Source organism: Maylandia zebra, linkage group LG12, assembly GCF_041146795.1.
Source record: "Maylandia zebra isolate NMK-2024a linkage group LG12, Mzebra_GT3a, whole genome shotgun sequence".
Taxonomy (NCBI): domain Eukaryota; kingdom Metazoa; phylum Chordata; class Actinopteri; order Cichliformes; family Cichlidae; genus Maylandia; species Maylandia zebra.
The window spans coordinates 21,724,022-21,745,434 of NC_135178.1; the positions used below are offsets into that span (position 1 = coordinate 21,724,022).

The window sequence follows — 21,413 nt, forward strand, 5'->3', positions numbered from 1 at the left end:
GTGTATTTGGGGAAGGTAGAGAACACAAATTGTTCCTGTACACAGATGATGTTCTGGTATTAAGCCAAGACCCTGCTAATTATATCACAACACTATTAGAGGTGACTGATAATTATTCATTGTTTTTGGAGTACAAAGTTAATTGGCATAAATCAGAGGCGATGCCAGTTTCCCAAACTTGTAGTCATAACCTAATATTGGGCTTTAACTTTAAGTGGGTGGACAAAGGAATGAAGTGTCTTGGAAATGAATTGAACCCAAATATTGAGGATATTATGGCTAACAGTGTGGGAAAATTAATAAACAAAATCAATACTATATTCAATTGGGATAAGATCAGGTGACTGACTTTGGCATTTAAGAATATTCCACTTCTTTGCTTCAAGAAACTCATGGGTTGGTTTGGATGTATGTTTTGCGTCATTCTCCATCTTTATTATGAAACGTCACCCAATAAATGCATTTAGCTGGATTTGAGCAGACAGCATGTCTGTGAACACCTATGAATTCATTTGGCGGCTTCTGTTCTGTGTAACATCGTCACTGCCTTTTTGGTTTTTTTTAAAAGATCCAGTCGTGAAAAAGTTGCGGGTGACAGGTGATGTGAAGAAATGACAAATTAAAGCTGACAGTGTTTACACGTGCTTCCATGGCAACTGCGTCAGACAGAATGTTATTGGATTTGAAAAAAAATGAATTTATTAGTAAACCTTTGTGTTTGCAGCATTCAGCATACTTTTTTAGATCGCAGCGAGAGAGGAAAAAAAACGACTAACATACACTGATCCACTAAACATCAAGAGTTGGGAGTTCGCCTTGTAATCGGAAGGTTGCCGGTTTGAGCCCCGGCTTGGACAGTCTCAGTTGTTGTGTCCTTGGGCAAGACACTTCACCCGTTGCCTACTGGTGGTGGTCAGAGGGCCCGGTGGCGCCAGTGTCCGGCAGCCTCGCCTCTGTCAGTGCGCCCCAGGGTGGCTGTGGCTACAATGTAGCTTGCCATCACCAGTGTGTGAATGTGTGTGTGAATGGGTGGATGACTGGATATGTAAAGCGCTTTGGGGTCCTTAGGGACTAGTAAAGCGCTATATAAATACAGGCCATTTACCATTTAAACATCAACCAGAGACAAGTGAACACCTGATCCCTAAAGGTATGAGCTTGGTGCACATTGCTTTAAAGACGCTACATTCTGGATGAACATTCTCAGGTGTGCCGACAATGGAAATCTTCACCTGTAGAATAAGTCTTTAAACTTGTGTGTCATCTTTTAGGGTCTTCCGTCGGAGAAAATACAAGAGACAAGATCCCTTTATGAACCCTCACACACAGCAAAGTAAGGACCACCACTAAATTTTAACATTATTTAAAATGAGAGAAGAAGATTCTGTTATCAAACTGTAAACTCACCTGTGGTTCTCTCTTTGCAGACAAAACAAGACTTTTAAAGACCATCACCGCTTTCTTACTGCTGCCCCTTCTGACTTTTGGTGAGTGACTCAGAACTTTCTGTCAGACAATCCTTCCTAACACACAAGTAAAACCTGGACCATTTGTCCTCACATCCACCCCTAACCTCTCTACTTCGTGTCTCTTAGGAATTGTGAGCTGCACAATTTTCACCAAAAGTAAACAAGAAGTGTCGTCTCTGAGGCAACAGATGACAGAGGTTCATCCTGTGGCAGACACTCTTCCAAATTTCACCTCAGAATCTCAAGGTACGGATCTTCATCTGTATCGACATTATTTATACATGAATGTACACAAAGAACACAAATAATTTGTCTGTGATTTGTGTGAATTCAGGAGCCATGATCCTAATCGACGTCTCCTCGTGGACATACTTGCCTAGAGAGAACTCTGCAAAGTGGTGGTTGTGCAAATTTATGCAGTGGGTGGACCCCACCAGGGCCAAGAGGAGAGTAATCCAAGTAAGAATGACATAGTTTGCACAGCAAGATTTAAATTGATATAACATGGAGAAAAAATTTACATTTATGAACTCTGGGCAGCGTGATAATTAATTTTCTTTCCTCAGGAATATTTGCCTATGCCTGCAGGGAACTGCTGGCCCCTGGCAGGTCAGAGTGGGGTTGTAATCATCTCACTGTTCCACCCAGTCTCCATCACTGCTTTGACACTGGGACATCTCCCAAAACACCAGTCGCCTGATGGAACCAACAAAATTAATTGGCATAAATCAGAGGCGATGCCAGTTTCCCCAAGCTTGTAGTCTAACCTAATATTGGGGATATTATGGCTAACAGTATGGGAACATCGTCACTGTCTTTGTCTTTCTTTTAGATGGAGGAAACAGTTGCGGTTGACACGTAACGTGAAAAAAATGACGAATTAAAGCAACTTTGCTGACAGCTTTTACACATGCTTCTATGGAAACCGCGTCATCCCATGTTATGGGATTTAAAATAAATTTAATTTCTTAGTAAACCTTTGTGTTTGCAGCATTCAGGCCATACTTACTGTGATTGCAGCTTAAAACACAAGACTAACGTACACTGATCCATGGATATTGAATAAACATCAACCAGAGACAAGTGAACACCTGATACCTAAGGTTATGAGCTTGGCGCACATTGCTTTAAAAACTTATTGCAGCAGCAGAGATTCAAAGATTTGTTTAAATGCTGAATGATTCTAAGTAGAGAAAGTATACAGCTTTTAATAATAAATTTTAAACTTTTCATAGTGATGAATACATTTCCTGTTTAAAGAGTCAATCACTGATCATTTTCTGTCTTTCTGCCATTTTGCAGTGATGGTATTAAGAAGCCTTCACCTGCAGGAGTCAGGCTATTAGGTTGCTGGACTTCCGGGAATGGAGTAACACGTGTCTCTAAAAAATAGTTGGGTTTTTTTTTTCAACCCTACCTACAAAGTCTTTGTGCTACAGCGGAAGTTAGTCTTATACATACTTATACATTGTATTATAACTTTATTTGAGAAGAAATGGCATCCAACCTAAGAAAATAAAAGCACAGGAGGAGTGGTGACTAGGCCCGGTGCAATCTCAGGCGAGAGTTCGAGGACTGCCCAAGGGCAGCGTCCAGCTCTACGGACGCTGAGGAACAAATTCAACAGGGCGACACACGCGATGTGGATACTACTGCTCTAAAATTGGAGCTTCTTCAATCCATTAAAGAGGACATTAGTACAGTGTTAAAAGAAGAAAACAGAAATGCATTGAAAGAAGATTTTGACAATATTAGGGCTGATGTGCAAGGAATGAGAAATGAGATCGCTGACAACATGCCGGCGACGCGCGTCGAAACTGATGGAGCAAAGGCCATGGTGAAAGAAGTTGAGGATGGGCTGTCAATGTGGACCGATGAGGTGACCACACTGCAATCTACAGTAGAGAGTATGAAGAAGGAGCTGTCTTACTTGAAAGATAAATGTGTTGACATAGAAGGCAGGATACGAAGAGCAAACATCCGTATCATAGGGATCTCGGAGGTCCCGGTCTCAAGCTCCTCCACAGCCGTATCCGTGCTACTATGTGAAGTGCTGGGTATGGATAAAGAAGTTATTGTCGACCGCTCACACAGGAGCCCTATCCCGAGAAATTCAGGTGGTAACCCGTGCACCGCCATAGCCAAGCTTCACTATTACCAGGATTGTGTGGAAATTCTACGATGTGCCAGGGCCCAAGCTCTGCTTAAGTTTAACAGACAATCTATTGCAATATTCCTGGATTTTACATCCTCAGTAGCCCGGGCTTGGGCTGCATATAAAAGAGGTTCATAAGCTTCTTCATAAACAGGAAGGTGTCCGTTTTGGGATTATGTTCCCGGCGTGACTTCGTATCAAGCACAACGGGGAAGAGAAAGAGTTCCTGGATGCGGCGAAGGCAATGTCAAAGAACATATTATTAGTGCTTGAACAGGCTTCGCCTGGTATCCTACATGGGAGCACGGTTGGTGGTATCAGTCATTGCTGCGTATGCGTGATTCTGTTTATCACAGCGTCCACGTTATGATAAAGAGTTTGGAGTAGGGCTGGGCGATATGGCCCAAAATTCATATCTCAATGTTCTTTAGCTGGATGGCGATATACGATATATATCTCGATATTTTTTTTTAAAGCCATGAAGTAAGAACAAAAAGAGAGTTCTTAGTCAAAGCTGTGTCCCAGATCTCACACAAGCCCTTTTATTAACATACAGCGTAGATGTACATGAAAAACTTGCTCAGAAATAAATCAGCATTTATTAAATAATAATGCTCCATAAATAAAATAAAACAATGTTGTTTTTGTGCATAACAAAAAGCTCACAATTGTGCAGTCAAAATGTAAACTAAAAAGAAGCTGAGCATAATGACAAAGACAGACAGATTTCGCAAGTGCTCTGTTCCCAAGTTCTACCGCGTGACTGACAGCCCTGAGTTTGAAATCTGCTTCATAACCATGTCTCTTAGCAGGTGCCATTTGTGGTCCTTATACACACACAATACGGTAATATTACGTTGAAGCACAGTACGTATCACTCCGCGTGGCTCCTGACTACTGCAGCCGTAATGCTCCGACAATCCATCAAGTGGCGCGGCATCGTAGCGTACAAAAGTCGTACTAAAACATTTTTTGACAGGTTTCTGAGCGCCGTGTACCTCATACATTTGGTCCACGGTCAGTAAGCATGACCAGATTCATACATAAGGCGCACTGTCGATTTTTGAGAAAATGAAAGGATTTTAGTGCGTGCTTATAGTCCGAAAAATATCGTATACAAGTTTTGTAAGGTGGTTTGTTTCAGGGCAGGAGGCTGGGAGACTTCATGCAGTTTCACACACTCTTCATTTTGCACTTTATGGCCCTGTTGTAAATGGTGAAAATACTAGTAGTGCTAGCTATATAGCATGAACGTGTTAGCGAGCTAACTGCTAGTGCTAACACTAACCGCAATGCTAACCGCTAATGCTAACCGTATTTTTTATTTTTTTGTACATTTTATTTTTTATTATGCATGTCTTATGCCTGGTGGTGCAGCAGGGATGTCCAAATTCAGGCTGCATCCTCCGAAAACCGGGTAGGCTGGAAGTGAGCGACTGTGAAATTGGACGGTCTAGCCTTCAGAATTACGTCACAAGCTCTCTTGGTGGAGTGAAACTCAGCCATCTGCTCCTAGCTATCCAAAATATGACCATATGCTGCCGTAAATTCTTGACCATCTCACACTTCTGTTTAATCAGTTTTCTGTTTGATGTTTATTCAACTGTGTGAAAACCCAGAGTAATCCTCCTGAGGGATTAATAAAGTTATATTTAATCTAATCTACTAACTTCAATCTCAGCCAAACTGATTTACTCACGAACAAATAAAACACTGAAAAAAGCCAAACAATAACATTTTTAAGTTATCTTAAGTGACTTATATATCATGTTAACCTGAGTAGTTAAAGACCGCGGGGGGTCTGAAAGCGATGTGCTGGGAGTCCGCTGCTCTCTCCGGCTCAGATATTTGAAGTTTACACAGCTACATTCTCACCTGAAAATATGTTAAAAGTTTATTTTAGGACCCAGAAAGAGTAATATTGAAACTAACTAGCTGCCGCCATTGTTGGAAACTGGAATTGGCTGGGCTGCGCTATGAAATCTGGGATATGGTTTTTTAATTTTGTTGTCGGGGTGGAAAATCGGGAGGAATTCGGCAGAATGGTGGCTCCAGGAGATTTTCGGGAGGGGCACTGAAATTCGTGATTCTCCCGGAAAAAGGGTTGGCATGTATGCTTAGAACAGATATAACGTTTCTTCAGGAAACGCATTTGCGTACCTCTGATCATTTCCGAATCCAGACTGGATGGGTAGGTCCGATATTTCACTCTGAATTTAACTCTAAAGCTCGGGGGACAGCAATCTTGATCAGTAAAACTCTACCATTTACAGCTACAACTGTAGAACTGTAGTTGTTATAGCTGTAGGGCATCTATATGGTTTTGCTTTGATGTTAGCAAATGTCTACACCGCTAATTGGGAAGATAATAGTTTTTTCACCAATGTCTTTGCATGGCTCCCCAATTTTCTTTTGGATAAAAAAACTTGTCCCTTTAGTTAAGAGTTTTTTTTTTTTTGAAAGACATAATATTCCCTCCCTAGGAGAAGATGCAATCGTTAGTCTGGAGGAACCTATTTCTAATTTTGAAATTGAAATGGCATGCAGTCTGGAAAATGTCCCGGCCCCGACGGGTATCCATCTGATTTTTTACAAAAGGTTTTCTTCCCAATTGAATTCACTGTTAAAATCAACTTTTGAAGAGTCCTTCTTTTCACAATCCTTGCCTCCAATAATGCGTCAAGCAGTGATCTGTTTAATTCTAAAAAAGGAAAAAGACCATTTAGATTGTAGTTCATATCGTCCAATATCTTTGTTGAACAAGGACAGCAAGATTCTTGCTTATGTGTTGGCCCGTCGCTTAGAGAAGTATTTGTCCTCCATTATTTCACCAGACAAGACGGGCTTTCTTAAAAATAGGCTTTATTTTTTTAATATTAGATGTCTATTAAATATAATTTATACCCATGTTAAAGGTAATACATTGGAAACCGTAATTTCGCTTGACACAGAAAAGCCGTTTGATCGGGTGAGATGGGATTTTGTTTTTCATACGCTTAAAAAATTTGGCTTCAGGAGTAATTTTGTATCTTGGATAAAAGTATTGTATTGTTCCCCTCTAGCAGCTGTCTGGACCAATAATAATTTGTCCCCCTTCTTTGAGCTCCAACGCGGTACATGAAAGCGATGTCCTCTGCCTCCTCTTCTTTATGCCATCGTAATTGAACCACTAGCTATAGCTCTGAGACAATGTGCTGATGTTGAGGGAAGACATCGAGGTGGTATTGAACATCAAGTCTCTCTTTATGCCGACGACATGCTTTTATTTATTTCCAACCCTCCGAATAGCCTCCCCAAACTTCTGGATATACATAAGGAATTTGGGACAATTTCTGGATATAAAGTGAATTTTGGGAAGAGTGAGTTTCTGATACAAATACTTGTATAAAACTATCTTCCTTTATTGTCTAAGTTAAAAGAGGACTTTGGAAAATGGGAGTTCTTGCCTCTTTCGCTGGGTGGTAGAATAAATATCATCAAGGTGAGTTTATTTTCTAAATTTCAATATTTTTTTCAATGTCTTCCAATTTTTTAACGAAATGTTTTTTTTTAACAGTTTGAATAGTCAAATTTCTTCCTTTATTTGGAAAAAAGCCACCTAGACATATTACAAAGATCGCAGAGCGCAGGAGGCTTAGCACTCCCAAATCTTTTGTTGTATTACTGGGCATCAAAAATAAGGGCATTATTGAAAATTAGCAGTAGCTATAAACCTATGTGCGGCACATCAGTTTCATGTCTTGCACTTGAACTATGTTAAACTGCACTGTCCCTTTTAAATAAATAAATTCAAAAATAAATAAATTCAAATTGTACTGGGTAAAAGATCATGATAATTTATTTTCATGGGTAACACTGGAAAAGTAGTCAGTGAATCGAGGCTCCCTGTTGTCCTTGTTGTGTGCCCTGGCAGGACCTATCTCAAGCTTCACCACAAATCCTCTTGTTATTCATTCACTGAAGTTATGGTACCAGCTCAGAAGTCACTTTAAACGGACTGAGCTCTCTCTTATTGCATCACTGCATAGACATTGTATGTTTCCTCCCTCCTTAATGGACGAGGCAGTTATTATATGGACAGAGCTCAGAGTAACTTCGATGAATGCTCTTTTCGCGGACAATATCTTCTGTTCATTTGGACAATTGGTGTCCAAGTTTAAGATTCCTCAGTCACTTTTTTTTTTTTTTAGGTGTCTTCAACTCAAGTATTTTGTTGTTTCTAATATTGATTGTTTTCCGTCCTGCCCATCTCCATCTCTTTTGCACAAAGTCTTTGATCTTAAACCAGATGCTAAGTGAGTTACTGATGTTTATGAGCTGTTAAGTAATCACAAACTGCCCACATTGCAATCACTCAGAGGAACAATGGGGAAGAGATCTGGGCCAACAGATTGCAGATGAGACTTGGCATAGGATAATCAATAGGATTTTTTTCGTCATCTATCTGCCTTGAGCATGTGGTGATTCAGTTTAAAGTGGTTCATTGTCTCCATTGGTCAAAAACTAGACTAAGCAAAATCAAGGATGGGATTGACCCCACATGTGACCGGTGCAAACAAGAACCTGCTTCTTTATTTCACATGTTCTGGTATTGTGTGTTATCTTTTACGGTCTTCCGTCAGAAAAAATACAGGAGACGAGATCCGTGTATGAACCCTCACACACAGCAAAGTAAGGACCACCACTAAATTTTAACATTATTTAAAATGAAAGAAGAAGATTCTGTTATCAAACTGTAAACTCTCCTGTGGTTCTCTCTTTGCAGACAAAACAAGACTTTTAAAGACCATCACCGCTTTCTTACTGCTGCCCCTTCTGACTTTTGGTGAGTGACTCAGAACCTTCTGTCAGACAATCCTTCCTCACACACAAGTAAAACTGGCCCATTTGTCCTCACATCCACCCCTAACCTCTCTACTTCGTGTCTCCCAGGAATTGTGAGCTACACAATTTTCACAAACAGCAAACAAGAAGTGTCATCTCTGAGGCAACAGATGACAGAGGTTCATCCTGTGGCAGACACTCTTCCAAATTTCACCTCAGAATCTCAAGGTACGGATCTTCATCTGTATCATCATTATTTATACATGAATGTACACAAAGAACACAAATAATTTGTCTGTGATTTGTGTGAATTCAGGAGCCATGATCCTAAGCGACGTCTCCTCATGGAGACTTTGTGGCGGTTGTGCAAATTTATGCAATGGATGGACCCCTCCATGGCCAATAGGAGAGTAATCCATGTAAGAATAACATAGTTTGCACAGCAGGATTTAAATTGATATAACATGGAGAAAAAGTTTACATTTATGAACTCTGGGCAGCGTAATAATTAATTTTCTTTCCTCAGGAATATTTGCCTGTGCCTGCAGGGAACTGCTGGCCCCTGGCAGGTCAGAGTGGGGTTGTAATCATCTCACTGTTCCACCCAGTCTCCATCACTGCTTTGACACTGGGACATCTCCCAAAACACCAGTCGCCTGATGGAACCAACAAAATTAATTGGCATAAATCAGAGGCGATGCCAGTTTCCCAAACCTGTAGTCTAACCTAATATTGGGGATATTATGGCTAACAGTATGGGAACATCGTCACTGTCTTTTTCTTTCTTTTAGATGGAGGAAACAGTTGCGGTTGACACGTAACATGAAAAAATGATGAATTAAAGCAACTTTGCTGACAGCGTTTACACATGCCTCTATGGCAACCGCGTCATCCCATGTTATGGGATTTAAAATAAATTAAATTTCTTAGTAAACCTTTGTGTTTGCAGCATTCAGGCCATGGTCCAGACTTCGGTCTCCTGTGTTATGGTCAGATTAAACAAAAATTGAATTGTTTTGTCACAATGATGTTTCCTTCATTTGGCGTAAAAAAAAGAAGCCTTCAACCCAAAGAACACCATCCCCACTGTCAAACATGGTGGTGGGAACCTAATGCTTTGGGGGTATTTTTCAGGCTTTGGCTCCATCAAACTACAAGCAGGTACATCATCTAGGTTTAACTTAAACTGCAGTATCAGGCAAGGGTGCCCCATCTCCCCATACTTATTTCTAATCTGTGCTCAACTCCTCTCTGACTATATTAAACACAGTCCTCTGAAAAGTATAACAATTGCGGATAAAGAAATATTAATTAGTCAGCTTGCTGATGACTCTCTTTTTAAAAAACGCTTCGCAGGTGCAGATAGCCATTAACACAATGCCTTTTCTTTAGCTTCAGGACTCCACTTAAACACTGGCAAATGTGAACTGCTTGCAGAAATTGTACCAGTCTATCTATGGCTGGCATCCCAGTGAAAGAGTCTGTCACTTACCTTGGTATCATCATTAATAAAAATCAATCCACCAGGTGCTCCCTTAATTTCACTCCAATTTAGCATAAAATGCAACTTAAGCTAAATGCTTGGCTCCAGCAGGATTTATCCATTATAGAGAGAGTTTTACTCACGAAAGCGGAGGGATTATCTCGTCTAACTTATGCTGCTTTGTCTCTTGATGTAAATAAAAAAACTCTGGTGGGCTTCTTTATAACTTTATATCGAAGAATAGAATTCATTATATTAAGGCTACGTCCACACGTACACGGGTATTTTTGAAAACGCAGATTTTTTATTTTTTTTAATTTTTAATTTAAATTGTTGTTATTGTTTTGGTGAAATTAATTTCTTCAATGGCAGACATAGACAAAATACAAAAATACTTTATTTAATTAATTTAATGATATTACTGGCTAAATTTCATATACATCTAAATTTTATAAAGCAAAACCATCCTTTCAGTGCTATTTAAATGAAACCAAACATTATATTAAAACCATACAACATTCCCAAAATGTAAAAGCTGTCAAAACTATAAACTTATGTTCCCTGTTCAATATTATGTGATTCTTTTCTAGACTGTATCTATTTGTTCTTTTACGAAACCCCCCAACATTGTGTTTTGTTAAGTTATATTTGTGTTTTGTGAATAAAGCTTATTAAAAAAGAAAAAGAAAGTTCCTTGCTTATCTCATCCTTATCTAATTCTTCTTTTAAATACTTACCTGCAACAAAATCCCAGTTTCATCATATCAATCATTCTCTTATCCTTGGGTATGTTGCTATTCCAGCTACCACACTTTGGACAGGTCCCCAGTCTGTCGCAAAGCTAACACGCAAAGACCGACAACCCACATTTCCATATATATATATATATATATATATATATATATATATATATATATATAGTTTTTTTTTTTTTAAAGAACCCATGTGTGTGTGTGTGTGTGTGTGTGTGTATGAACAGCCATTGATACCAGACAACTATAAAATATATATGGCTTTGTAATTAAGAAAAATTTAGTAGACACAATTACCACAGCATCTGCAAAGCAGGTAGTGTAGATAAACACAGCTTAGCTTGCTATATCCATCTTGGCTATTAACTCTTGCAGCACTGGGTGTTCTGAATTTTGGTTCCAACGAATTGCTAAACCTTTTGAAGCCAATTGGCTCACATAGTTGTGTAGATATCCCAGTCCCAATAAACATATTCGTCAATGCTTCCTCTCGCTTGTGATGTTCCTGTGAATTGACCAACCAGTAGCCATGGGGTCGCCGCTGGAAGCACTGCATTAATGTTTTTTGTGGCGTTGTCTCGGGATGCATCACGCTGCCTTGCCTGGGGTTAGCTTCTGTTTCTGGGGATGAGGGTTGGGCGTGCTCCCTTACCTTCTCAAGGTGCAAGCTTTTCAAGTGCACTTTAAGGTTTGTGGGATTTTTTTCCCTTTAGAAATATCCCCCATATTTTGTCTCTTTCCACTACAAGACACTTGCTTTTATCTAAAACACAGTCATATTCAAAGTAATCCCAAATTGGAGCAACGTACTTGCCACCTGCTGGCATAATGAGACACAGCAAGAAAAAACCTGGAAACTAAACTTCATTTTCACCCTAGACTATTTTCGTTATAAATTTAGTTAATTTTAGTTAGTTTTGTGAACATTCATTACGGTTTTAGTTAGTTTTCCTTTTTTCACAAAGTCTCCTTTTTATTTTTATTTCCGTTAATGAAAATGTTTTTTCACTTCTAGTTTTCGTTATTTCGTTAACGGTAATAACCTTGGTACCAGGCACGTGCAGAGGGGGGGCTAGAGGGGCTTGAGCACCCGCCCCTTTCCTGATGGGTGCCCAAAGTGCCCTTTTGTTGAGTGCCCCTCAACAATAATATTTAACTATTAATCACAGTTTTGCTAAATAAAAGGATCTGGCTTGCATCAGTCACATGATCACATTTAACCAATGATCGCCCTTGACGGCAGAACGCGCTGGTTACGAGCCGGGAACGAGCTCACAAAGAGCACGCGCATTTTTTGCGGTCCGGAGCTGTAGGAGAAACACAAGTTAACTCAGAGACACAGACTGATGCCACAAAACCAGTAAGTAGGTGTACAGCGTACACTGTAGTGTGTAGCACCCAGGAGTATTAGCTTATTACGTACACGTTGGTAAGCTGTCTTGTTGCAACTGACGAACTGAAACAAACGAGCGTGTTGTGCAACAGCGCGACAAACATTACCTGTCCTTTTATTAACTGCACAAGTAGTGCTGGTCACAGCTGCTGGCTACCTGGCTGTCATGGGTCTGTAGCTCTGTCACCGTTTTAGGGAACATATTTAGTTTTAAAGTAAGTTTCCGGGCTTTTCCTGCCTTTCTGGAGGGATTATATTTCACTAAAAAACGATCTAATATGCATGTCCACATAATAATAATTATAATTATAATATATTAAAAAACACACGCTGTATTTTAAAGAACATACATTAAGAAGCAGATTATATTAGATTTATATTTTAAATAAGACAAAAGTTGGATTTTACAGCAGTAAAATGATTGTATCTCTACAGTTTAAAAATGTAATAAGCTTTGCCCCTGCACAGGGTGGATAGTGAAACAAATGGAATCATCATAAATACATTATTTCATATTTATTACTCCCCCCCCTCCTCATTGCTTTATTATTGTAGCTCTAGTAATAAATAATAATGTAAGGATTCTGGATCAGCACCATGATGCCCATAGTATATACAGTATTCTGAAGAAGGTCTAAAATGTCACTGTGTGTGCGTGCGTGTGTGTGTTTTATGTATATGGATTATTTTAAATTATTACTCATGATATAACATTGTCCAGACATGGCTGGTAAGGACATGAGGAGGAAACAGTAGGAGCTGTGTGAGGCTACTAAAGGCAGTGCTATAACATTTTTCTCTCATCATTTTATTATAGATTAAGTGCAAGAGTTGTTAGGTGTGGATAATTAAATTATAGTTTATTGCAATAGCAAGTTGTGCCTTGTTCTCAGATAGACAGCAAGTGGAGAGTGATATATGAAAAGATGGGATGGAAGGAAGAAGAGAAGCAAAGAGTGATTCACAGGCAGAGCCTAAGCGCTGTCACCAATCTTTGCATTTAGTTATTATCTCATGACACTTGTTTAATCAGCTACCATCTCTCCTATGGACTTTTTAATGTCTACAGTCTCAGATCAACACAGCCCTGCCCTCCAGCACTATCCACAGCAACCCCTCAACAGCAACATTGTACCCATCAGGTAAAACATCGGCTACGTTTGCTTTGCCTTGTTGCCCATATTAGATTCTTGATGAATGTGTGTTGTTGTTATTCAGCCTGGCTCAATGTGCCCCTTTTTAGCTTTAAGCACCCGCCCCTTTAAACCTCTCTGCACGGCCCTGCTTGGTACCGACAATGTAAATCTTCACCTGTAGAATAAGTCTTTAAACTTGTGTGTCATCTTTTAGGGTCTTCTGTCAGAGAAAATACAGGAGACAAGATCCCTTTATGAACCCTCACACACAGCAAAGTAAGGACCACTACTCAATTTTAACATTATTTAAAATGGAAGAAGAAGATTCTGTTATCAAACTGTAAACTCACCTGTGGTTCTCTCTTTGCAGACAAAACAAGATTTTTAAAGCACATCATCACTTTCTTGATGCTGCCCATTCTGACTTTTGGTGAGTGACTCAGAACCTTCTGATTCTATACTGTCAGACAGTCCTTTCTAACACACAAGTAAAACTGGCCCATTTGTACTCACATCCACCCCTAACCTCTCTACTTTGTGTCTCCCAGGAATTGTGAGCTACACAATTTTCACCAAAAGCAAACAATTAGTAACGTACGTCTCTGAGGCAACAGATGACAGAGGTTCATCCTGTGGCAGACACTCTGCCAAATTTCACCTCAGAATCTCAAGGTAAGGATCTTCATCTGTTTCATCATTTATACATGAATGTACACAAAGAACACAAATAATTTGTCTGTGATTTGTGTGAATTCAGGAGTCATGATCCTAAGCGACGTCTCCTCGTGGACATACTTGCCTAGAGAGAACTCTGCAAAGTGGTGGTTGTGCAAATTTATGCAGTGGGTGGACCCCACCAGGGCCAAGAGGAGAGTAATCCAAGTAAGAATGACATAGTTTGCACAGCAAGATTTAAATTGATATAACATGGAGAAAAAGTTTACATTTATGAACTGTATACACACATGGCCGCCACAGCCACCAGGTCCAACTCCAGGAGGATGTCCTGGAACAGGAGATTCACATCATGGATGTTCAGCCAACAAATCTGCAGGAGCTTTGTGTGATCAAAATCTCAGAGGAAGGTACCCAGCTCCTTGTTGAATCTGTGCCACAAAGATTAAGCTGGCTCTGGAGGCAACAGTAGGCCCAACCCAGTACTAGTAAGGTGTACTTAATAAAATGCCCGGTGAGTGTAAAACTGCAGTATAGTATTAGTCAAGCTTTATTTATTTATTTATTTATTTATTTTATTAAGCTGTTTTTTTTTTATTTTGTGCATTTTTTTTAAGATGCGGTCGGGAAAAAGTTGCGGGTGACAGGTGATGTGAAAAAATGACGAATTATAGCAACTCTGCTGACAGTGTTTACACGTGCTTCCATGGCAACTGCGTCAGACAGAATGTTATTGGATTTGAAAAAAAATAAATTTATTAGTAAACCTTCGTGTTTGCAGCATTCAGCATACTCAGCATACTCAGATACCTGTGATTGCAGCGAGAGAGAGAAAAAACGACAAGCATACACTGATCCACTAAAGATCAGCCAGAGACAGGTGAACACCTGATCCCTAAAGGTATGAGCTTGGTGCACATTGCTTTAAAGACTTATTGCAGCAGAGATGCAAAGATTTGTTTTACCTCCTAAGACCTGAACTCTTTCATGGCATGCCTTTTTAATTTCTCTTTGTTATTTGGGCTGTAAAAACAAAGAATTACTTTTTTTTGTTTGTTTCGACCTGATTTTTGTTTCTGAGAAAAATGAGATCCACATATGAGGACATTCACTTTAAATCTCAATGGCAGTATAATGTCCTCATAAGTGGATATCAGCCCCTTGTAGAGCAAAATTTTGCATTTTGGTCTAGACAACCCAAAATGTGTTGTGTGCACATATGTGGAGGCCAGGTCTTAGGATGTTAAATATATTGAATGATTCTAAGTAGAGAAAGTAAACAGCTTTTAATAATAAGTTTTGATTTTACATAGTGATGAATGCATCTTGTGTTTAAAGAGTGAATCACTGATCATTTTCTGTCTTTCTGCCATTTTACAGTGATGGCACGAAGAAGCCTCCGCCTGCAGGAGTCAGGCTATTATAGGGAAGACGGAGCTCCAAATATTTCATATAAAGAGACCTCATACAAGTATGTGTGTGGATGCTTTTGGGACTGCACGCTACATTCTGGATAAAACATCCTCAGGCGTACCGACGGTGTAAATCTTCACCTGTAGAATAAGTCTTTAAACTTGTGTGTCATCTTTTAGGGTCTTCCGTCGGAGAAAACATAGGAGACGAGGTCCCTTTATGAACCCTCGCATACAGCAAAGTAAGGACCACTACTCAATTTTAACATCATTTAGAATGAGAGAAGAAGATTCTGTTATCAGACTGTAAACTCCCCTGTGGTTCTCTCTTTGCAGACAAAACAAGACTTTTAAAGCACATCATCACTTTCTTGATGCTGCCCCTTCTGACTTTTGGTGAGTGAGTCAGAACTTTCTGTCAGACAATCCTTTCTAACACACAAGTAAAACCTGGACCATTTGTCCCCACATCCACCCCTAACCTCTCTACTTCGTGTCTCTTAGGAATTGTGAGCTGCACAATTTCCATAAACAGCAAGAAAGAAGCAGAAACAGCAGACACTCAGCCAATTTTTGAATCTCAAGGTAAAGATCGCCATCTTCATCTGTCTCATCATCATTTATACATGAATGTACACAAAGAAAACAAATAATTTGTCTGTGATTTGTGTGAATTCAGGAGCCATGATCCAAAGCGGGGTTTCCTCATGGACAGAGAACTCTGTGCGCAAATGTATGCAGTGGGTGGACCCCTCCAGGGCCAGTAGAAGAGTAATCCAAGTAAGAATGACATAGTTTGCACAGCAAGATTCAAAGTGATATAACATGGAGAAAAAGTTTACATTTATGAACTCTGGGCAGCGTAATAATTAATTTTCTTTCCTCAGGAATATTTACCTGGGCCTCCAGGGAACTGCTGGCCCCTGCAGGACAATTCCTGTAAATTGTCCTGCACAGAGATGAGTGGGGAGGAGTAAATGTGTTTCAAATGTTCTTTTGTACTTTTTAATGTGTTTCAAATAAATAAATTTTGTGTCTTAAAAAAGTTTTAGAACACGTCGCAGCATTTCCTTTTATGTGATATGGTTGGATCATAACGTGTTTCAAAAATAATGTTTACACCACCAAGGTGATTCCCAAAGAACCTTTAGCCATGAACCTGGCATATCTCAGGATAGTGTGCATTGTATCAATAAAATAAATCAGAAGAAACTGGACAAGTGGAGGACCTAAAAACCCAAAAACTAGCCCACAGCAGATAAACAGTACCTGAAAATCAGTGACAACGGGTCTGATGGAGAGATGAATCCATATTTTACATTTTTGGTTCAAATCATCGTCACGATATACAGACAAGTTCAGAAGAGAGGTACAACTGTATCTTCTGCTACTGTGTGTAAAACATGGTGGAGGCTCTGTCATAGAGCTGCATTTCAGCCAGTGGTGCCAGAGATTTAATCAAAACTGATTGAACTGTGAACCCAGAAAAGTACAGTCAGATTTTGATCCACCAGTCAATACCACCTGGAAATATCTGATGGTCAGAGGTTTTATTTTTTTAGCATAACAGTGACCCCAAGCACACTGTCAATGCAGCAAAAACATACCTAGACAGTAAAAACACAATGAAACACTAATAAAGGTGGTCACAACCAGATACTGACTTTAAGCTTGTTTGGATCTCAGCCACTGTTCTTTCTATATTAGATAGTGTGTTTTGATCAATCTCCACCCATATCTCTTTTCCTAGCAAAAGTAAGAAATGAGAATCTGGAGATTTTTTCAGGGTACTGTGTAACAAATGTTTTTGCTAATACTGAACCTTACCCAACCTAAGAGGAGTCATATGTATAGTAATGTACACACACGCACAAAATAAACCTTTATTTGAATATAAAACGTTGTTCCATTGAAAAACAGGTCTTATGTTGACACTTTTACCTGCATATAAGACTGGAGTACAACACATGAGCTACGCCAGTGATGAGGTTGTGGTTGGCAAACTCGAGGATGAGGAGCAGGATTGGGTATTCGCTGCGTCTCTTTTCAAGGCTGAAGTCCTCACTTAAGCCCATCCAGTGAAGCAGCAGCGTCCGCATCGCTTCAGGGAACAGCTCTGTGGCTAGTTCCTCAGCAGGTGGCAGGTCGCTGATGCGCTCAATGTGCTGAAGTTTAAAGCCCTCCACCTTCTGGCTGATGCTGCTGTTGGCTGCATGAAACTGCTGGCCAAGCCAACGTCCTATACAAGTGAGCAGGCTGCTTGAATACACTGGGCCCCAGTCTTTGGCCTTTAGCAGAGCCAGCACAATCTCCGTCGCATCTTTTTCTTCAAGTCTCCCATTTATGTAGCGATCAATGTTCTCCAAAAGCAGCAAGACCGTCTCCAGCTGCTCTGAGCAGCTTCGAGGCCCCGAGGAGAACTGTTCATCCAAGCGGTGCAATTTTTGTCTCACTGTGGATATTACTACTTCTCTTTGCTCAGATTGTAAGCTCTGCTTGGGAAGAGAACAATAATCATGATCTGCTGATGTGTCAGCAGTGTCCATGCTACTAACATCTACCACGTCCTTGTCAGCCTGGAAATAAGGAGGCTGTGATATTACACCCTTTGATTGTGAGTCACGCTGGCTGAGCGACCCTGAAGGGTCCAGCTGCACGCTGAGGCTGTAACTCACTTCCAGAGGGCTGTCACTGATCTGTGCTTTCCAGACATCCTAGGGGACAGATGTGATTAAAACATGCATTGTGACAGAAAAATAAAATTATCACGTATACATGATGTTTACCTGGAAATTCTCCAGCACAGCAAGCTGATCTTGCTTACTGTACAACTCAAAGGCTACTCGAAAAAGTCCCTGAATGCTGTAGAACCACAGGCTGTTATTTGCAGAGGGTACCTTCAAGCCGTGAAACCTGAAAGCTTGAACACAATCAGGGGGATCAGTGTGACAATGTGTCTGTCCTGGTGGGTGACTTTTACCTAAAAATAAGGTGCATATCAATGCGATAGCATGAGCTTGTCTATGTTTATTTCCCCCTAGTCATATTTATTTCATTTGATTGTCTACACCCACCCCGTGGTTTTAGAGGCACAGGTGTAGTTAATGTTTAACTTCCACTGGTATGTCTGTATTTTACCTGAGGAAAAAGTTATTTTTGTTGCAAGGCCTTTCTTGGCAAACTTGGCATGGTGTCTTGGATGGTTTTCTGTACGCACATCAGTCTTTGAGAGGAGATCGGCTCCCAAATAGAGCGGAATCGTTGAACCCTGAAACAGAGAGGATGAATATAAGCCACCGCCGTATAAAGCCTGACAATAACGTACACTGCCTGACCATGTTAATGGTATACATGCTCAACTGCTCATTAATGTGAGTCTATAATAAGCCAATGACATGCCAGCACCCCAGTGCATTTGTGCATGTAGACATGACCAAGACAACCCGCTGAAGTTCAACGCGAGCATCAGAATGGAGAAAAAACATGATTTAAGTGACTTTGAATGTGACATGGTTGTTGGGACTTTAGCCACACAAACATGCTTTTACAGAGAATTTCTCTGGGTGAAAATGTCTTGATGCCAGAGGTCAAAGTAGTCTGGCCAGACTTTTGAGTTTTCAGCTGAAAGGAAGGCAAGAACCACTCAAACATCCACTCATCCCACCTAAATTATGCAGAAGAGCATCTGCGAATGGACAACATGTTGAAGCTTTTAGCAGATGGACTACAGCAGAAGAAATCCACACTGGGTGTCACTCCTGTCAGCTAAGAAAAGAAACTGACGCTACATTTTGCGGGTTTGGGTGGAGCAAAGTTTAATTTGGGACTCTTCGTGCCAACTGAACAGAATTTCAACAGGCTACTTGAGTATTGTTGCTCACCATGTCCAGCTTTTATGACCACAGTGTACCCATCTTCTGCTTCCAGGAGGATAACATAGCATGTCACAAAGCTCAAATAATCTCAAACTGGCAGCGAAAATGAGTTCACTGTACACACATGGCCGCCACAGCCACCAGGTCCAACTCCAGGAGGATGTCCTGGAACAGGAGATTCACATCATGGATGTTCAGCCGACAAATCTGCAGGAGCTTTGTGTGATCAAAATCTCAGAGGAAGGTACCCAGCTCCTTGTTGAATCTGTGCCACAAAGATTTAAGCTGGCTCTGGAGGCAACAGTAGGCCCAACCCAGTACTAGTAAGGTGTACTTAATAAAATGCCCGATGAGTGTAAAACTGCAGTATAGTATTAGTCAAGCTTTATTTATTTATTTATTTATTTTACTAAGCTGTTTTTTGTTTTTAGTTAGCTACAGTACTTATTTGTTAAACATTACTTATCACTATCCAATTAGAAAGTCTGCGACCGTCCTGCAAGTAAGGAGATGTGTTTATTATGCTGGTGGTAATACATCACCCTCTTGGACTACCTGTGAACCATTAACTCACCTGTTTGGTGCTCTCTGTCAGTCTGAACGATGTCAGACCCACCAGGTGAATGAAACGAATCCTCCTCGCGCCCCCGTCCCGCTGCGGTAACGTCAGAGGGATAACCGAGCAACCTGACATTACTGGAAGTCTCAATTAAGTGCTGTCCCATAGAAATGTTCCTGCGGGAAGAGTCACTGCAAATCAAAGTAATAAAAAGATCAACACAAATGACTGCACACGAAACAGAAACAAAAACATATGCTTTAAACCCTCAGCGATGACTCGCAGGGTAAGGTTTGCTTTACACATGCGCGAACTTTTACGTACTTCCTGTCATCGCTACAGATTAGAAAGAGCCGTTTCCTGGCTGGTGTCGCTTTTAACTTTATCTAATTCTTCTTTAAAATACTTTCCTGCAAAACAAATTGGAAAAATACACAGTACAACTGCATTAATGAGAAAAAAATATATAAAAGAAAATGAATATGAATTCTACAAGAAGTCTTTTTTTTTTTCTTTTGGCGACAGTGTTTTAAAATATAAACCACTATCTTTTTTCTTCTTTTCTTTTTTTAAAAGCAGAATAAAAGGGTGAGAATTTTATGTTTGATAAATAATCAACAAATGAATGCTGTACATTACTGGAGAAACTGGGACAGGTAAAAAAAACAACAATAACTTATGGTCTTTAGTTTTGGTTTTTTTATGTTGTTAGGTCTAACTTTAAATTATTATAAGACAAATCCTTACATGGTTCTGTTCCAACCATATAAGGATTTGTCTTTGATGTTTGTGGCATAATTACTAATAACAGAGTTGGTAATATGTATTCATTGTTTAATAGCTAATAATCAAATGCAGAGAGATGTATAAACACATAGTGAGTGAGAAAGGTGACTGAAGAGGAAACACTCAATGCATCCCCTAGAAGCCAACACCTATTGCAGTGTAACTAAGGGAGGATTCAGGGTCACCGGATCCAGTCCTAAGTATACACTTTATTAAAGTTTTAAATCTAATCTTAACAGCAGAGACGGCGTCTGTGTCCTGAATCCAAACTGAGAGCTGGTTCTACAGAAGAGGGGTCTGAAAGCTGAAGAAGGCTGTGCCTCCCATTCTACTTTTAAATGCTCTATGAACCACAAGTAAAACAGCAGTCTGAGAATGAAGAGCTTGTCAGCGGTGATACAGTACAATAGGGTCATTAAGATGGGGAATGATTATTCAACACCTTGTATGTGAGGAACAGGATTTTAAATTTGATTACAGATTAAACAGAGAAAGGAGAAGGCAACATAGAAATATGCTCTCTCTTTCTAGTTCCTGTCAGTACTCTTGCTGCAGCATTTTGGATCAACTGAAGGCTCTTCAGAGAGTTTAGTCATCCAGGTCTTTATGTCTTTAAGACATTCCTGCAGTTTTAACTAGTTGGTGTGTTGAATGAAAAGATTGCATAAAAATGTGAGGAGCTAAAGCGTTTTTAACACAATCCCTTAATTTCAGGGGATTCAAAGTAATTGACAAATTAAATAACAGAAAAATAAATGTCCATTTCTAATACTTGATTAAAAAAAACCCTTTACTTACAATGACAGCCTAGTTCTTGAACTCATGGACATCACCAGATGCTGGGCTTCCTCCTTTTTAATGCCCTGTCAGGCCTTTACTGCAGCGGCTTTCAGT

At 40.0% G+C, this 21,413-nt stretch overlaps 3 protein-coding genes and 1 long non-coding RNA gene across 7 annotated transcripts; 3 read left to right on the forward strand and 1 right to left on the reverse strand.

Moving 5' to 3' along the window:
* The first annotated feature begins 880 nt into the window (after positions 1–880).
* LOC143421408 (uncharacterized) lies at positions 881–2,331 on the forward strand. The gene is made up of 6 exons (XM_076890518.1): positions 881–1,150; positions 1,272–1,333; positions 1,428–1,487; positions 1,596–1,715; positions 1,804–1,928; positions 2,302–2,331. The coding sequence occupies exons 2-6, from the start codon at positions 1,312–1,314 to the stop codon at positions 2,329–2,331; spliced, it is 357 nt and encodes a 118-aa protein (XP_076746633.1). The 5' UTR covers positions 881–1,150; positions 1,272–1,311.
* Positions 2,332–8,364: 6,033 nt separating this feature from the next.
* LOC143421354 (uncharacterized) lies at positions 8,365–9,293 on the forward strand. The gene is made up of 4 exons (XR_013100992.1): positions 8,365–8,449; positions 8,557–8,676; positions 8,765–8,867; positions 8,975–9,293. It is a non-coding gene; the product is annotated as an uncharacterized LOC143421354 (long non-coding RNA).
* A 2,609-nt stretch (positions 9,294–11,902) lies between these two features.
* On the forward strand, positions 11,903–16,364 carry LOC105940772 (uncharacterized). 4 transcript variants are annotated; one of them, XM_076890881.1, is made up of 14 exons: positions 11,903–12,043; positions 13,146–13,218; positions 13,427–13,488; positions 13,583–13,642; positions 13,761–13,884; positions 13,970–14,094; positions 14,191–14,401; positions 14,505–14,788; positions 15,268–15,358; positions 15,480–15,541; positions 15,636–15,695; positions 15,804–15,884; positions 15,979–16,079; positions 16,187–16,364. In XM_076890881.1, exons 9-14 carry the CDS (start codon positions 15,270–15,272, stop codon positions 16,274–16,276), a joined length of 483 nt encoding a protein of 160 aa, XP_076746996.1. In that variant the 5' UTR covers positions 11,903–12,043; positions 13,146–13,218; positions 13,427–13,488; positions 13,583–13,642; positions 13,761–13,884; positions 13,970–14,094; positions 14,191–14,401; positions 14,505–14,788; positions 15,268–15,269; the 3' UTR covers positions 16,277–16,364. The 4 variants fall into 4 exon arrangements, 3 of the variants coding, with proteins under 3 accessions (XP_076746996.1, XP_076746997.1, XP_076746995.1); XM_076890882.1 differs by having other exon boundaries at positions 14,191–14,297; positions 14,669–14,788; XM_076890880.1 differs by having other exon boundaries at positions 14,191–14,788.
* A 749-nt stretch (positions 16,365–17,113) lies between these two features.
* Positions 17,114–20,025, reverse strand: si:ch211-110p13.9 (uncharacterized). The gene is made up of 4 exons (XM_004544673.2): positions 19,749–20,025; positions 18,438–18,567; positions 18,086–18,219; positions 17,114–18,013 (listed from the first exon to the last, which is right to left on the reverse strand). Exons 1-4 carry the CDS (start codon positions 19,866–19,868, stop codon positions 17,237–17,239), a joined length of 1,161 nt encoding a protein of 386 aa, XP_004544730.2. The 5' UTR covers positions 19,869–20,025; the 3' UTR covers positions 17,114–17,236.
* Between the last annotated feature and the right edge of the window lie 1,388 nt (positions 20,026–21,413).

Bases quoted from the DNA above. Each gene is read 5' to 3' on its own strand.
- LOC143421408 (XM_076890518.1), top strand. From the start codon at position 1,312: ATGAACCCTCACACACAGCAAA. The intron at 1,488-1,595 runs GTGAGTGACTCA...CGTGTCTCTTAG, and splicing joins GCTGCCCCTTCTGACTTTTG to GAATTGTGAGCTGCACAATT. The intron at 1,929-2,301 runs GTAAGAATGACA...TCTTTCTTTTAG, and splicing joins CCAAGAGGAGAGTAATCCAA to ATGGAGGAAACAGTTGCGGT.
- LOC105940772 (XM_076890880.1), top strand. From the start codon at position 15,270: ATGGCACGAAGAAGCCTCCGCCTGCAGGAGTCAGGCTATTATAGGGAA. The intron at 15,542-15,635 runs GTAAGGACCACT...CTCTCTTTGCAG, and splicing joins GAACCCTCGCATACAGCAAA to ACAAAACAAGACTTTTAAAG. The intron at 15,885-15,978 runs GTAAAGATCGCC...GTGTGAATTCAG, and splicing joins GCCAATTTTTGAATCTCAAG to GAGCCATGATCCAAAGCGGG.
- si:ch211-110p13.9 (XM_004544673.2), bottom strand. From the start codon at position 19,868: ATGTCAGGTTGCTCGGTTATCCCTCTGACGTTACCGCAGCGGGACGGG. The intron at 18,568-19,748 runs GTGAGTTAATGG...TCTCTGTTTCAG, and splicing joins TGACAGAGAGCACCAAACAG to GGTTCAACGATTCCGCTCTA. The intron at 18,220-18,437 runs GTAAAATACAGA...ATTGTGTTCAAG, and splicing joins AAAAATAACTTTTTCCTCAG to CTTTCAGGTTTCACGGCTTG.